This window comes from Carcharhinus amblyrhynchos, chromosome 10, assembly GCF_965287045.1.
Source record: "Carcharhinus amblyrhynchos chromosome 10, sCarAmb.v2.hapA, whole genome shotgun sequence".
NCBI classification, from domain to species: Eukaryota; Metazoa; Chordata; class Chondrichthyes; order Carcharhiniformes; family Carcharhinidae; genus Carcharhinus; species Carcharhinus amblyrhynchos.
Genome location: NC_137333.1, coordinates 94940627 through 94957214, shown reverse-complemented (window position 1 = coordinate 94957214; position 16588 = coordinate 94940627). Strand labels below are relative to the sequence as shown.

Below are 16588 nucleotides of genomic sequence, written 5' to 3'. Positions count from 1 at the left end.
TAAAACCTTTTCACTGTCGTCTTTTGAGTTTCCTGCTGCAGCAGTATTTCAAGAATAGTTGCTTTAAGAGTCTGATATCAGCCACGTGACGCGTCCTGCCCTGTCCAGTTGGCTTTAAGTGATTAGCACCTAAATGGCTGCTGGTGTTGGACTGCATTTCTTGTCATTGGATTTGGAGGTTCTTCTCATGGCACCTCTGGCGGTACACCTGCAGTGTTTTGAGGTGCCAGCCATAAGTCATCCAAGTCTCCGAGCCATATCGGAACTCAGGGATCACTGCTATCAGGTAAACCATGACTTTACTGTCTGGTCCTCAAATTCTCTTCCCTCAGTCAGCCAGAGGCTGAGCTAGTACATTGAGATGATGATGAATTTCATTGTCTATGTCTGCCGCCTTCAAGAGCAGGTTCCCAAGACCTGGAAAATGGCCCATGTTTTTCAGGATCTGGTCAGTGATCTAAATCGTTTGGGGGGTGGGTGAGTGAGACCTTTTGCTGGTTGGAAGAGGATTTTTTAGTTTTCAGTTGTTTCATGAAAGATTCAGTTTTTCACTTGCTTTGGAGAAAGAGTCAACACCGGTCTGGAGCTCAGTTTCTGAATAAATGCACACACGTGTTATCTGCATACTGAATCTGTATGATTTGAGGTTGGAGTGGTTTTGGCTTCAGATTAAACGTCGTGTAGGTTGAACAGTTTCCCGCCTGTTTTGTAGATCAACAGCATGTCTGTGGGTAATTTACTGATGCTGAGGGTTGCAGTGACGAAAATGGAGAAGAGGAGAAGAGAATTGGGCAATAACACAGCCTTGTTTGACCCCAGTTTTAATTGAGATAGGGGTAGTGCTTGCTGGATGATAAGGATCATGGTATACATGTCATCGATGGAGATAAATTTCTGAGGGCAGCCAAATTTGAGAAGGACACCCCATTGAGCTTTGTGGTTGACAGAGGTAATGTTCAATGCTTGGTGTTGTTTCTTGTGAGATGAGTAACAAGTTGATCTGCTTTTGATACTTTGAGCGAGGAATGTTGGCCAAAAGGGAAACTTGCTGCTTCTCTCCCAAGTTGTATGGGAAAAACAGCTTTTGTGAACAGTATTTAAATTCTTGGTAAATAATTCCACTAAGTATTTTATCTGGCTTCTCAATGGTGAAAGAACACTTGTGCACGTACAGTGTAAATAGAAAACTGCATGCTTGTCATTTCAGACAGTTGTCTGTTAAACCTGATACAGATTGGATTGGATTGCAGAATGCATCCTTTTGGGGTTTTCTGTAGCAGCTGAAGAGCTTTCAGGAAGTTTACAGTGTGTGATCATTCTTTGGACATGCAAGAATTTTGTTTTGTGTACTGGCTGCCTGAAACTGAAAATGTTTGTTCTCCCACTCACTGCCTTATAAAATATCTATATATGTGCATCAACATTCATAATCTTTCCCTCTTTGACACCAGTTTATCTGTGCATCTGTGAAGCATTAGATTTCTGTAACCTTTTTCTACACTAATGTCAGCCATGAAATGTAAATCCTAATTTGACTTTCACTGTTATCTTTATCTGGCAGTTCAAAAATAGTTTGGCTTGACTGTGCTCTGCTAGCCTTCGTATCTGCCTCCAGTTTTCAGTACGTGTAATTTGCTTTTGAAGCAGAAAAGGGAAAAATGCATATCATTACTGGAAATCAGTTAAATCTGTGAAGAAAGCATGATCTTTCTCTTTATTTGAATATATCCAGCTTCCCACAAGATTCTTACAACCTTTTCCTTAACATTTTTATCCAACCTAGTGATAAGGAAGTACGTTTAAACTATTTTGTTTGTTTACATTTTCTATTTTTTAACATTGGTTTAGTGCTCTAGATATGTTGTAACTCCAAGCATGGTATACAATAGAGTTGAGAAATACCTACAGCAGCACAAATTTACTCCGTTTCTCTCCTTTTTACACAAGTCTTCGCATATTCTGTTATGCACATGCGCTACATGGCATATTATTGTATAGGGTGGATGTAAGCTTGTAAAACATGTTTTAAAATCATAGAATCATACAGCGCAGCAGAGGCCTTTCAACCCATCGAATCCACACCAACATATTAGAAACACCTGAACTCCCACTTAATTCCATCTACCAACACTTGGCCCGTCGTCCTGTATGTTATCAGGTGCCAAGTACTCATCCAGAATGTTTTGAAGGATGTGAGGCAAGCCGCCTCTAACACCCTCCCAGGCAGCAGTCCAGACCATCACCACCCTCTGGATAAAATAATTTTTCCTGACATCCTCTAAACCTCCCGCCCCTCACTTTCAACTTGTGTCCCCTTGTGACTGATCCTTCAACTAAGAGGAACAGTGCTCCTTATCTACTCTGTCTATGTCCCTTGTAATCTTGTACACCTCAATCAGGTCGCCCCTCAGTCTTCTCTCTTCATAACTTAAATATTCCATTCCAGGCAGCATCCTGATGAATTCCCTCTGCACACCCTCCAGTGCAATCACATCCTTCCTTTATTGGGAACCAGAACTACACACTTTATTCTAGCTGTGGCCTCACCAAAATTCTATACAATTCCAACATGACTTCTCTGCCTTTGTAAACTATGCCTCAATTGATAAAGGCAAGTGTCCCATGTGCCTTTCTCAAATCCCAACAAACATGCCCTTCTGCCTTCAGAGATCTGTGGAGAAACATGCCACAGTCCTTTTGTTCCACAGAACTTCCCAGTGTCCTACCATTTATTGAGTGCTTCCTTGTCAAATTACTGTTTCCAAAGTGTATCTCTTTTCAGGGTTAAATTCCATCTGTCACTTATCTGCCCAAAGTGCACTAGGTGCAGAATCTACTCCCATTTGTATAACTGCTGAGCTGCAGAAATATTACCGTAGAATCCCTACATAAGTGCGCAAGAGGCCATTTGGCCCATGAGTCTGCATCGACTCGCTGATGGAGCATCTTACTCGGGCCTATCCCCATAACCCCACACATATACCCCCGTAACTTACACATCTGGGACACTAAGGGGCAATTTAGGATGGCCAATTCACCTAACCTGCACATCTTTAGACTGTGCGAAGAAACCCATGCAGATATGGGGACAACATGCAAACTCCACACAGTTATCTGTCTGGAATCAAACCCAGGTTCCTGGAGCTGTGAGGCAGTAGTACTAACCACTGTGCCACCATGCCTAAGTTTTGTAAATTTTAGTCCTTTTGGTCTTTGCCTATTGCATTGCCATTTTTTTGAAGTATAGGAGAAGGGTTGATCACAGGCCCACATTTTTGTTCCTGAGGCAAGTGTGCAGAGTCAGGAAATTTTACATCTCACTGAACCAGTCTCAGGCTCGATGTTTGCAGGCAACCACAGGCTGCTGAATGCCAAGATAGGCTTGGTCAAAGGACAGCCTTGGTGCCCTAGAACTTTGTCCTGATTGTGATGAAAGTAGTTAGCCACTTATAACTTCTCACCCATCACCCACCCACTGTGACCCCTCTGTGCCATTTTATGCCCCATCCACCACTTCAAGACCCTTCGTACCATCTATACCAACTTATACCCCTTTTCCCTTGATCCCTTGTAGCCCTGTGCCAACTTTGTACCAACTCTGGCCAACCCCTAATCCCATACCAACTAACCTTTGTCTTTAAACCTTCTAGCCAATTCATCCAGGATCCACCATGGATCCAAAAAGCCAGGTAAGAATGTAATCCTCTTGTATTCAGATGCCAGGCGGAGACATCTGAAAGACAGCACATCTGACATCGCAACACTGCTCTGCTGCACTGGTATGAGATTTTATGTTGCAGTCTTTGGAATGGACTTGAACCCATATATTTCAGACTGAGGAAGAATGTAACTACACTGAACCAATACTTACTGGGGAGTGTTTATGCAGATTCATTCCTCCGAAGATTAAATGATAGGGTAGAGTCTGTTATGTGCCAGATTATTTATGATCTGTGAAAATAGAAAATTTGATGGCTGATTGCTTTATTGCGTGTATTTTTAAGCTAAATATTTCATACCTATTTTTGCAGGTTCAAGCAAAGAAAGAGAATCCCTTGCCTCCAGCACTGAGTGAGTGCATCCCAAAGTTTTATTTCCCTCAAGGTTGCCCAAAAAGAACTCTTAATGTTGATGCAGTCATTGCCAGGATAGAAAATGCCTACACACAATTTGAAAATGAAAGAGCGACTCTGGAAGACATGGGAAAAATTGCAAAAGCAAGTACTTTTTTCACTTTTGTGTAGTTTGGTAATATTGGTTTGATATGAGCAACGTGTAACACCATTTTTGGGTTGTCTTGATGCAATTTAGTTTTTGGATTGGAGTGGGATTATTCAGTATCCTCTTTCCTCCTATACCCTTCTGTCCTTCTCCTATTTGTTCCCATGTATTATAATCACATGTAATCTTTGCTACTGGAAACTTATAGGGGGACCTTTTAGTTGTGACAGAATGTGGGTGGGTGGAGCAATTGCACCGTCCGTCCAAAGTCCTTGATAAAGTGGTGAGAGATATTTTGAGGACCAGTCCTAATTAGTTTAATGCAAGTGATTTGTGAGAAAGCCCTGGTATCCTAAATATAGGAGAATTCACTTATCGTGTCTTTTAATGGTGGCAACCTCCCCTACTTTGCCATGGTTGTCATTAGCTTTCTCCTTGCATTCCTTGGAGAATAAAGCAAATCTGCCCATTTCAAGCAAGTTAATGAAGAAATGGTTGCCAATTTAAATTTCTTCCTCCGCTTTCAGATTCAGATTTCTGGTGACGTCTGTTCAATGGAGCTGTGTCAACTTATTGCGCTTTTTCAATATTTTGTACTAGACTTTCCAAGAAGGGATCTTGACTGTTGCTGTAATTTTGCTTGTTTCTGAATGAATTGTATTGCATATCGAAGTGAACATAAGAGAGCTTAGTATTTTCTGTTTCTACCCTCACGTAGAATCGTACAAATTTATGACGCAGAAGTAGGCCGCTTGACCCATTCTGTCTGTGTTGGCTGAAAAAGAGCTATCCAGCCTAACCCTGCTGTTGGCCTGTAGCCATTTAGGTTACAGCGCTTAAGTGCATATTCAAGTGCTACTAAATTACAAGGAGGGCTTCTGCCTTTACCATCCTTTCAGGTGATGAGTTTCATACTCCCATCACTTAAGAACGTAAGAACTAGAAACAGGAGTAGGCATCTTGCCCCTCAAGCCTGCTCTGCCATTCAACAAGATCAGGGTTGATCTTTTCGTGGACTCAGCTCCACTTACACGCCTCTCACCATAACCCTTAATTCCTTTATTATTCAAACACCAATCTATCTTTGCCTTAAAATCATTCAATGATGTAGCCTCAATTGCTTCACTGGGCGAAGTAAGAAAGAAGTCTCTCCTCAATTCAGTCCTAAATCTGCTCCTCCTTATTTTGAGGCTGTGCCCCCTAGTTCTAGTTTCACTTACCAGTGGAAACAACCTTCCTTCTATCTTATCTTATTCCCTTCATAAGTTTTATGTTTCAATAAGATACCCCCTCATTCTTCTAAATTCCAATGAGTATAGTCCCAGTCTATTCCATCTGTCCTCATAAGCCAGCCCTCTCAACTCCGGAATCAACCTAGTGAATCTCCTCTGCAATCCTCCAGTATTAGTAGATCCTTTCTCAAGTAAGGAGACCAAATCTCTACACAGTACGCTAGGTGTGGCCTCACCAGCACCTGATACAGCTGCAACATAACCTTCCTGTTTTTAAACTCCATCCCTCTAACAGTGAAGTACAAAATTCATAAGAACATAAGAAATAGGAGCAGGAGTAGGCCATCTGGCCCTTCGAGCCTGCCCCGCCATTCAATAAGATCATGGCTGATCTGTCGTGGCTCAGTTCCACATTCCCGCCCTCTCCCCATAACCCTTAATCCCCTCTCTTATCAAAAACCCATCAACCCGCGTCTTAAAAATATTTAGCGAGGTAGCCTCCACCACTTCAACGGGCAGAGAATTCACCCTTTGAGTGAAGAGGTTCTTCCTCAACTCCGTTCTAAACCGCCCCCCCCCCCCCCCTTTATCTTGAGGCTGTGCCCCCTAGTCCTACTGTCCTTTCTGAGCGGGGAGAGTCTCTCCACCTCTATCCTATCCATCCCATTCATCATCTTGTACGTCTCAATGAGATCTCCCCTCATTCTTCTAAACTCTAACGAGTACAAGCCTAGTTTATTCAGCCTCTCCTCATAGCTCAACCCCCTCAACTCCGGCATCAGCCTAGTAAACCTCCTCTGCACTCCCTCCAAGGCCAAAATATCCTTGCGTAAGTACGGCGCCCAAAACTGCACACACTACTCCAGCTGCGGCCTCACCAATGCCCTATACAGCTGCAGCAAGACCTCCCTACTTTTATATTCAATCCCCCTCGCTATGAAGGCCAGCATCCCATTCACCTTCCTGACCACCTGCTGCACCTGCAGGCTGGGTTTTTGCGACTCATGCACAAGGACCCCGAGGTCCCTCTGCACCATCGCCTGCTGCAGTTTTTCTCCACGTAAGTAATAATCCTTCCTACCATTATTCCTACCAAAGTGGACCACCTCGCACTTGCCAACATTAAATTCCATTTGCCAGTTCCTGGCCCATACGCCCAGCCTATCTAGATCCTTCTGCAGACTCTCCACACCCTCCGCGCAATTTGCCGTTCCACCAGTCTTGGTGTCATCAGCAAATTTCGACACCATACACTTGGTTCCCTCCTCCAGATCATCTATATAAATGGTAAATAGCTGAGGCCCCAGCACCAACCCCTGAGGCACTCCACTAGTCACCAACCGCCAATCCGAATAGCACCCATTGACCCCCACTCTCTGCCTCCTATTTGACAACCAGTCCTCTATCCACGCTAACACCCTACCCCCAACTCCATGTCCCCTAACCTTCTGCAATAACCTCTTGTGAGGTACCTTGTCAAACGCCTTCTGAAAATCCAGAAAGACCACATCCACCGGCTCTCCTCTATCCACTGCCCTAGACACATCCTCATAGAACTCCAGTAAATTTGTCAGACACGACTTCCCCTCAACGAAACTGTGCTGCGTCTGCTCTATCAAGCAATTCCCCTCAAGATGCCTCGCTATTTCCTCCTTGATGACGGATTCTAACATTTTACCTACAACAGACGTTTAACTAACCGGCCTATAATTCCCCGCATTTTGCCTGGCACCCTTCTTAAACAACGGCGTAACATTAGCTGCTTTCCAATCTTCCGGCACTTCCCCGGAATCCAGCGACGTCTGGAAAATAACCACCAAGGCATCCACTATTACTTCCGCCATTTCTTTCAGAACCCTCGGATGCATTCCATCCGGTCCTGGGGACTTGTCCACAATCAGCCCCCTCCAGTCTGTCAACACCGCCTCTCTAGTAACAGTAATGTCATTGAGACCCTCCAGTCCTACCACCTTTCCATCGCTAACACCCGGCAAATTATTCACGTCCTCCTCCGTGAAGACAGAAACAAAAAAGTTATTCAAGACCTCAGCCATTTCCCCATCCCCTACCACTAAGTCCCCCTTCTCATCCTCTAAGGGTCCAACGTTCACCCTAGCCAGCCTCTTCCTTTTTATATACTTATAAAAACTTTTGCTATCCTTTTTTATATTAAGCGCTAGCCCAGCTTCATAGTTTCTCCTACCCTTCTTTATCAATTTCTTTGTCAATCTTTGCTGACATTTAAACCTTTCCCAATCCTCTTCTCGCCCACTACTCTTAGCTACTCTAAACGCCTCCGCTTTTAAGTTAACACTTTCCTTCACCTCCTTCGTTATCCACGGCTTATTACCTCTCCTCCTACGGTCCTTTTTGACCATCGGAATAAATTTCTGCTGAGCACCAAGAAAGATCTCCTTAAAAATCCTCCACTGCTCCTCAGCAGACCTACCTTCCAATGCGCTCCCCCAGTCCACATTCGCCAATTCCTCTCTCATCCTACCGTACTCCCCTCTGTTCAAACAAAGGACGCATGTCTGGGAACCCACTTTCTCCTCCTCCATCTGCACCAGAAACTCCACTATACAATGATCACTCTCCCCAAGAGGATCCTTCACTGCAAGGTCCCTGATTCTACCCGCCTCATTACATAACACCAGATCCAAGATAGCTCACTCCCTCGTCGGCTCCAACACACACTGTTCAAGGAAACTATCCCGGCAGCATTCCAAGATCTCCTCCTCGAGCCAACCGCGTCCAACGTGGGTCGACCAATCAATATGCAGATTGAAATCCCCCATAACTATGGCCGTCCCATTCCTGCACGCCGCACTTATTTGCGCGTTAACAGCCCGCCCCACCTCCAGATCATTATTCGGGGGTCTATAGGTGACACCCACCAGCGTCTTCCTCCCTTTGCTGTTCCTAATCTCCACCCACAACGATTCCACTTTCTGCTCCTTGGCTCCAATATCATCCCTTGCTACCACCCTGATGCTATCCTTAATCAGCAGAGCTATGCTCCCCCCTTTTCCCTCCCTCCTATCCTTCCTAAACACTTGATACCCCTGGACATTCAGCTCCCAGTCCCTGTCACCTTGCAGCCACGTCTCTGTAATGGCCACCAGATCATATCCATTTGTGTCGATCTGCGCCACCAGCTCATCCACTTTATTCCGAATGCTTCGTGCATTCAGATAAAGTGCCTTCATCCCAGCCTTCCCCAGACCCTATTCATACTCACGCCCCCTACTCCCTTTATTGTTGGGACATCCTCGGCGTCCACCCTTACCTGTACCCTCTCCTTAACTTTAGGCTTTGTAATGTCACCTACCGTCCACCCATTCCATTTGTTCTCGTAGTTATCTGCTGCACCTCTGGGTGAAAGATTTTCTTCTTGACTCCCGTCTTGTTCTTCTGCAAATTACTTTGAATCTCTGCGTCTGTTTGTTGACCTGTCAGTGAAGGAGAATCTTCTTATTTTATTCCCCTAAATTTTATTGACCTCAATTAATCTGCTCTTAGCTTCCTCCATTGTCATAGCCAAGCTTTACTGATCCTGCCAACATCCTCTTAAATCCCTTCTGTAGCCTCTCCAGCATGAGCACACACCTCTGTAATAGAGTCATAGAAAGAGGCCCTTCAGCCCATCATGTCTCTGCCACTCATAAAGCACCTATTTATTCTAATACCATTTTCCAGCACTTGTCCCTTGTATACTATGACATTTCAAGTGCTCCACTAATTACTTTTAAATGTCCTGAGGGTTTCTACCACATTTTCAGGCAGTAAGTGAAAATGTTTTTCCTCACATCTCCTATAAATTGCCTGCCTCTTAACTTAAATCCTGTTATTAACCCCTCTACTAAGGGGAAAAGTTTCTTCCTATCCACCCTATCTTTGCCCCTCATAATTTTATACACCTCAATCAGGTCTCCCCTCAGCCTTCTGTGCTCCAAAGAAAACACTCCCAGCCTATCCAGTCTCTCGATAGCTAACACTCTCCAGCCCAGGCAGCATCCTGGTGAATTACATGGCGAAAAACTGCAGCATGCAATGGTGCAGAGGGACCTCGGGGTCCTTGTGCATGAGTCGCAAAAACCCAGCCTGCAGGTGCAGCAGGTGGTTAGGAAGGCAAATGGGATGCTGGCCTTCATAGCGAGGGGGATTGAATATAAAAGTAGGGAGGTCTTGCTGCAGCTGTATAGGGCACTGGTGAGGCCGCAGCTGGAGTACTGTGTGCAGTTTTGGTCGCCGCACTTACGCAAGGATATTTTGGCCTTGGAGGGAGTGCAGAGGAGGTTTACTAGGCTGATACCGGAGTTGAGGGGTTGAACTATGAGGAGAGGCTGAATAAACTAGGCTTGTACTCGTTAGAGTTTAGAAGAATGAGGGGAGATCTCTTGAGACGTATAAGATGATGAATGGGATGGATAGGATAGAGGTGGAGAGGCTCTTCCCGCTCAGAAAGGACAGTAGGACCAGAGGGCACAGCCTCAAGATAAAGGGGGGGTGGTTTAGAACGGAGTTGAGGAGGAACTTCTTCACTCAAAGGGTGGTGAATCTCTGGAATTCTCTGCCCGTTGAAGTGGTGGAGGCTGCCTCGCTAAATATATTTAAGACGTGGGTTGATAGGTTTTTGATAGGCAAGGGGATTAAGGGTTATGGGGAGAGGGTGGGAATGTGGAACTGAGACACGACAGATCAGCCATGATCTTATTGAATGGCGGGGCAGACTCGAGGGGCTAGATGGCCTCCTACTGCTCCTATTTCTTGTGTTCTTATGAATCTCCACTGAACTTTTGCAATCACTTCCTTCCTCTATAGCAGCCAGAACTGCACACAGTACTCCAACTCTGCCCTATTTTATACAGCTGCACTATAATCTCCCTGCTCTTGTATATAATGCCTCGGTTAATAAAGGCAAGTATTCCATTTGCCTTCTTAACCATTTTATCTACCTATCCTGCTCTCATCAGAGATGTACGGGCATGCACACCAAGGTTCCTCTGATTCTCTGTACTTCCTAGGGTCTGACAATTCATTGCATCTTCCCTTGTCTTATTATTCCTCCCAAAATGCATTACCTCATACTTTTCACAGTGGCAATGAGACCAGAATTGTGGAAACACTGATATACAACATTGTAACTTTTGGAAATAATTGGTGACCTGAACCAATTGTCTGCTAGCATATGGATTTTGTCCACTGCCCGGATATAAAACCTGCTTTAGCTAAGTTATTAACTTGTTGAATAAATATTGTCTGAAGTCCATAGAAAGCCAGAGGGCTAGGATTAAGGGAGAATTAAGCTTATTATTAAGGGCAATTAAGCCTCTCTGAAATAATAAACACAAAAAACGAATAATGAGCAATTTTTAAAAATCTACTGTTTAAAGAACGGCAGAAGTCCAACGTTACTTTAAGATTGGACAAATCTGTTTTCAGAAATCCTCTCTGCATTACTTCAATTCCATTCAAGTTCAGCTGCAGAGACAAATCTCCAGGTTCTCTCATTGCGGCTGGCGTCATGTTTTCTGTTCTGTGCCCCTCGTTTGGTATTAAACTAGGAAAATAAAACATGTCCATACAAAGAAGAAACTTAAAATGGTCTGATTTACATGTTGGATAAGTTTGCATTTATTCGTGGGTAATGTCTATGCTTTTTGAGTACTGAGGTATAGTTGACGTAGGCGTTTGTGTATGAGGATGCATTTTTGTGTGAGTGGCATCAGTAAGTCTGCACTGAGATGTTTTATCAGTGTTGTAGGTCTTTCTATATGTTTCTTTGTATGTACTTTTCTTATTGTGTAGGAAAATAACAAATACAATTGGCAAAGATAAAACAATTAACAAATGATTTGTGTATATTCTGCCATCCCTACTGTTTATGCTTCACCTGATTCTGTCCTGATTATTGCATTTACTTTTTCCAAATCTCTGATACACTTGAGTATCCCCCAGAATGCATATGTATTCCACTGATTTGCCAAGTGTGCCCCCTAGTATTGTCTGTTCACGTACCAGTATCTTTCTGACACTAAGTGCTAAAATGTAAAATAACTTCATCTAGAGAGAAGGCATTTAATGTATAATTTCCCCAAGAATGTGCTCAGTTCTGTCTTCAGCTTACTGTTCATTACACATATTATTTAAAAGACCTTATACCAAATGTTAGCTGTTGGTTTTCTTACAAAAAAATAAGTAACAAGAGATAGCTAAAAGATAGTATTGACACCTATAGTTTCCTTTTGTAATTGTAATCATGCAACTCAATTCAATATAACATAAACCTGAAGCAAATAGTTTTCTTTTCCTGTATAAATTGTTTAAAAACAAAGTACTACAGATGCTGGAAACGCCCAGCAAGTCGGGACATACTCAGATGATGTGGAGCAGTTGAACCAAGAGCACTCCTCATCACAATGGATGTCTCGGCACTCTACACCAGCATCGTCCACAAAGTTGGCATTGCTGCAACTGCCTCAGTACTCAATGTCGACAACTGCCAGTCTCCAGATGCAATTTTACAACTCGTCCGCTTCATCCTGGACCACAATGTCTTCACCTTCAACAACCAGTTCTTCATCCAGACACACAGAACAGCCATGGGGACCAAATTCGCACCTCAATATGTCAGCATCTTCATGCACAGGTTGGAACAAGGATTCTTCTTCACACAGGACCTTCAACCGATGCGATACACTAAATACATTGATGACATACTCTTTCTTTGGACTCACGGTGAACAATCATTCAAACAACTGTGATGACATCAACAAGTTCCATCCCACCATCAGACTCACTATGGACTACTCTCTGGAATCGGCTGCATTCTTGGGGACACACATCTCCATCAAGGACAGTAACCTCAGCACTTCACTGTACCGCAAGCCCACGGATAACCTCACGATGCTTCACTTCTCCAGCTTCTATCCTAAACACGTTAAAGAAACCATCCTCTATGGACAAGCCCTTCATATACACAGGATCTGCTTAGATGAGGAGGATCACAATAGACACCTCCAGAAGCTGAAAGATGGCGCTCGACTCATCAACAGTTCCAACAAGCCGCAGCGAAAAACCGCAGTGACTTCCTCGGAAGACAAACACGGGACGTGGCGGACAGAGTACCCTTCATCATCCAGTATTTCCCCGGAGAACATAAGAACATAAGAAATAGGAGCAGGAGTAGGCCATCTAGCCCTTCGAGCCTGCCCCGCCATTAATAAGATCATGGCTGATCTGTCGTGGCTCAGTTCCACTTTCCCGCCCTCTCCCCATAACCCTTAATCCCCTCTCTTATCAAAAACCCATCAACCCGCGTCTTAAAAATATTTAGCGAGGCAGCCTCCACCACTTCAATGGGCAGAGAATTCCAGAGATTCACCACCCTTTGAGTGAAGAAGTTCCTCCTCAACTCTGTTCTAAACCACCCCCCCTTTATCTTGAGGCTGTGCCCCCTAGTCCTACTGTCTTTTTTGAGTGGGAAGAGTCTCTCCACCTCTATCCTATCCATCCCATTAATCATCTTATACATCTCAATGAGATCTCCCCTCATTCTTCTAAACTCTAACGAGTACAAGCCTAGTTTATTCAGCCTCTCCTCATAGCTCAACCCCCTCAACTCCGGCATCAGCCTAGTAAACCTCCTCTGCACTCCCTCCAAGGCCAAAATATCTTTGCGCAGGTGCGGCGCCCAAAACTGCACACAGTACTCCAGCTGCGGCCTCACCAATGCCCTATACAGCTTCAGCAAGACCTCCCTACTTTCATATTCAATCCCCCTCGCTATGAAGACCAGCATCCCATTCGCCTTCCTGACCTCCTGCTGCACCTGCAAGTTGGGTTTTTGCGACTCATGCACAAGGACCCCGAGGTCCCTCTGCACCGTCGCCTGCTGCAGTTTTTCGCCACGTAAGTAATAATCCTTCCTACCATTCTTCCTACCAAAGTGGACCACCTCACACTTGCCAACATTAAATTCCATCTGCCATTTCCTGGCCCATTCGCCCAGCCTATCTAGATCCTTCTGCAGACTCTCCACACCCTCCGCACAATTTGCCGTTCCTCCAATCTTGGTGTCATCAGCAAATTTCGACACCCTACACTCGGTTCCCTCCTCCAGATCATCTATATAAATGGTAAAAAGCTGAGGCCCCAGCACTGACCCCTGGGGCACTCCACTTGTCACCATCCGCCAATCCGAATAGCACCCATTGACCCCCACTCTCTGCGTCCTATTTGACAACCAATCCTCTATCCACGCTAACGCCCTACCCCCAACTCCATGTCCCTGGACCTTCTGCAATAACCTCTTGTGAGGTACTTTGTCAAACGCCTTCTGAAAATCCAGAAAGACCACATCCACCGGCTCTCCTCTATCCACTGCCCTAGACACATCCTCATAGAACTCCAGTAAATTTGTCAGACACGACTTCCCTTTAATGAAACCGTGCTGCGTCTGCTCTATCAAGCAATTCCCTTCAAGATGCCTCGCAATTTCCTCCTTAATGACGGATTCTAACATTTTACCTACCACAGACGTTAAACTAACCGGCCTATAATTCCCCGCCTTTTGCCTGGCACCCTTCTTAAACAATGGCGTAACATTAGCCGTTTTCCAATCTTCCGGCACTTCCCTGGAATCCAGCGACGTCTGGAAAATAACCACCAAGGCATCCACTATCACCTCCGCCATTTCTTTCAGAACCCTCGGATGCATTCCATCCGGTCCTGGGGACTTGTCCACAATCAGCCCCCTCCAGTCTGTCGAGCACCACCTCTCTAGTATCAGTAATGTCATTAAGACCCTCCAGTCCTACCACCTTTCCATCGCTAACACCCGGCAAATTATTCACGTCCTCCTCCGTGAAGACAGAAACAAAAAAGTTATTCAATACCTTAGCCATATCCCCATCCCCTACCACTAGGTCCCCTTTCTCATCCTCTAAAGGACCAACGTTCACCCTAGCCAGCCTCTTCCTTTTTATATATTTATAAAAACTCTTGCTATCCTTTTTTATATTAAGCGCTAGCCCAGCTTCATAGTTTCTCCTACCCTCCTTTATCAACTTCTTTGTCAATCTTTGTTGACATTTAAACCTCTCCCAATCCTCTTCTCGCCCACTACTCTTACTACTCTAAATTCCTCCGCTTTTAAGTTAACACTTTCCTTCACCTCCTTCGTTATCCACGGCTTATTACCTCTCCTCCTACGGTCCTTTTTGACCATCGGAATAAATTTCTGCTCAGCACCAAGAAAGATCTCCTTAAAGATCCTCCACTGCTCCTCAGCAGACCCTCCCTCCAACGCGCTCCCCCAGTCCACATTCGCCAATTCTTCTCTCATCCTACCGTACTCCCCTCTATTCAAACAAAGGACGCGCGTCCGGGAACCCACTTTCTCCTCAGCTACGACATCATCTTCGGAGCTTTCAACATGTCATTGATGAAGACGAACATCTCGCCAAGGCCATCCCCACACCCAACTTTTTGCCTTCAAACAACTGCACAACCTCAAACAGACCATTGTCCACAGTAAACTACCCAGCCTTCAAGAGAACAGTGACCACGACACCACACAACCCCACCACAGCAACCTCTGCAAAACTGCCAGATCATCAACGTGGATGCTACCATCTCATGTGGAAACACCATCCACCAGGCACACGGCACATACTCTTGCAACTCAGTCAACGTTGTCTACCTGATATGCTGCAGGAAAGGATCTCCTGAGGTGTGGTACATTGCGGAGACCATGCAGATGCTACGACAGCGGATGAATGCACACCGCTAGATAATCACCAGGCAACAGTGTTCTCTTCCTGTCAGAGAACACTTCAGCGGTCACGGGCATTCTGCCTCTGATCTTCGCGTAAGTGCTTTCCAAGGCAGCCTTCACGACGCATGACAGCGCGGAGTCGCTGAGCAGAAACTGAAAGCCAAGTTCCGTGCACGAGGATGGCCTCAACCAGGACCTTGGATTCATGTCAAACTATCTGTAACTCCCCCCATGACTTGCCTGGGCTTGCAAAAACTCACTAACTAACTGTTCTGTCTGGAGACAATACATATCTCTTTACCCTGTGCTTAACGCTCTCTCCACTCACATTATAATCAGAGACTTGATTACCTGTAAAGACTCACATTCCAACCATTATTTTATAAATTGAGTTTGTGTCTTTCTATGCCCTGTTTGTGAACAGAACTTGCACTTACCTGGCGAAGGAGCAGCAAGTACTCTGAAAGCTAGTGGTTTTTGCTGCCAAATAAACCTGTGGGACTTTAACCTGGTGTTCTGAGACTTCTTACTGTGCATACTCAGATGGTCAGGCAGCATCTGAGAAAACAACATTTCAGTTCTTGGCCATTGTTCAGGACTTCATGAATTTGAAGCTAATGGATTTTATAAATTTGCATTTAAAAAAGAACAAAGCATGGGAAAAGTGAAAAGGGAAAAACGCAACGGGGGAAGAGAGATAGAATGATCTGTGAAGTCCTTGGTGGATGAGATGAGATTGTTAAATGGCAGAAGATTAAAGGAGGCACAGTATGAAAGATTAGACATTTACCAGTCACACACACAAGATATGAGTAGCTAAACAGAAATAACTAGAATAAAAAGTCAGGAAAACCAATCTAGCTTCAGTTTTGTGCAAGACTGATGGAAGCAAAAAAGCAGATCACCACCAAGGTTCATACTATTATGTTTGAGGTCTGATGTGGAAGACTAACGAAAAACCACAAGGTCAGTGATCGTAGGCTAACGGAACAGTTTTTATTGCACAACTCTCACTTAGCACAGTCAACACAAGACTGCCCAGGCAAGCTCCACCCAAGGTGGGGCTTGAGTCCTGGGTCACCTGACTCATTCTCTTAAAAGGGCATGCCCCAACATATATAACACATATCACCCCAACAGTGGAGATGTAATGGAGAACTCCCCATCCTCAGCCCTCAGTTAGCAACACATTTTCCCTTCATTTCCAGAAATGCCAGTATACTAATCCCACACTATTGGAGAGAAAATGAGAATAGCGAATAAAGTCTGAAATTGTTAAAGTTTGTATTAAGGATGGAGAGCTGCAGAGTGCTGAGTAGAAAAATGAGGTTTTATTCCTGAAACTTATTCTGAG

General features: G+C 44.7%; 1 protein-coding gene across 2 annotated transcripts in view; it reads left to right on the top strand.

The window, feature by feature from the left end:
* The window catches only part of ppp2r3b (protein phosphatase 2, regulatory subunit B'', beta), a 131955-nt gene that overhangs the window by 62508 nt on the left and 52859 nt on the right, over positions 1-16588 (top strand). For both annotated transcript variants that reach the window (XM_080197645.1, XM_080197646.1), the window contains one exon: positions 4032-4217. In XM_080197645.1, coding sequence (XP_080053771.1) covers positions 4032-4217 — 186 coding nt within the window. The remainder of the gene's footprint in view (positions 1-4031; positions 4218-16588) is intronic.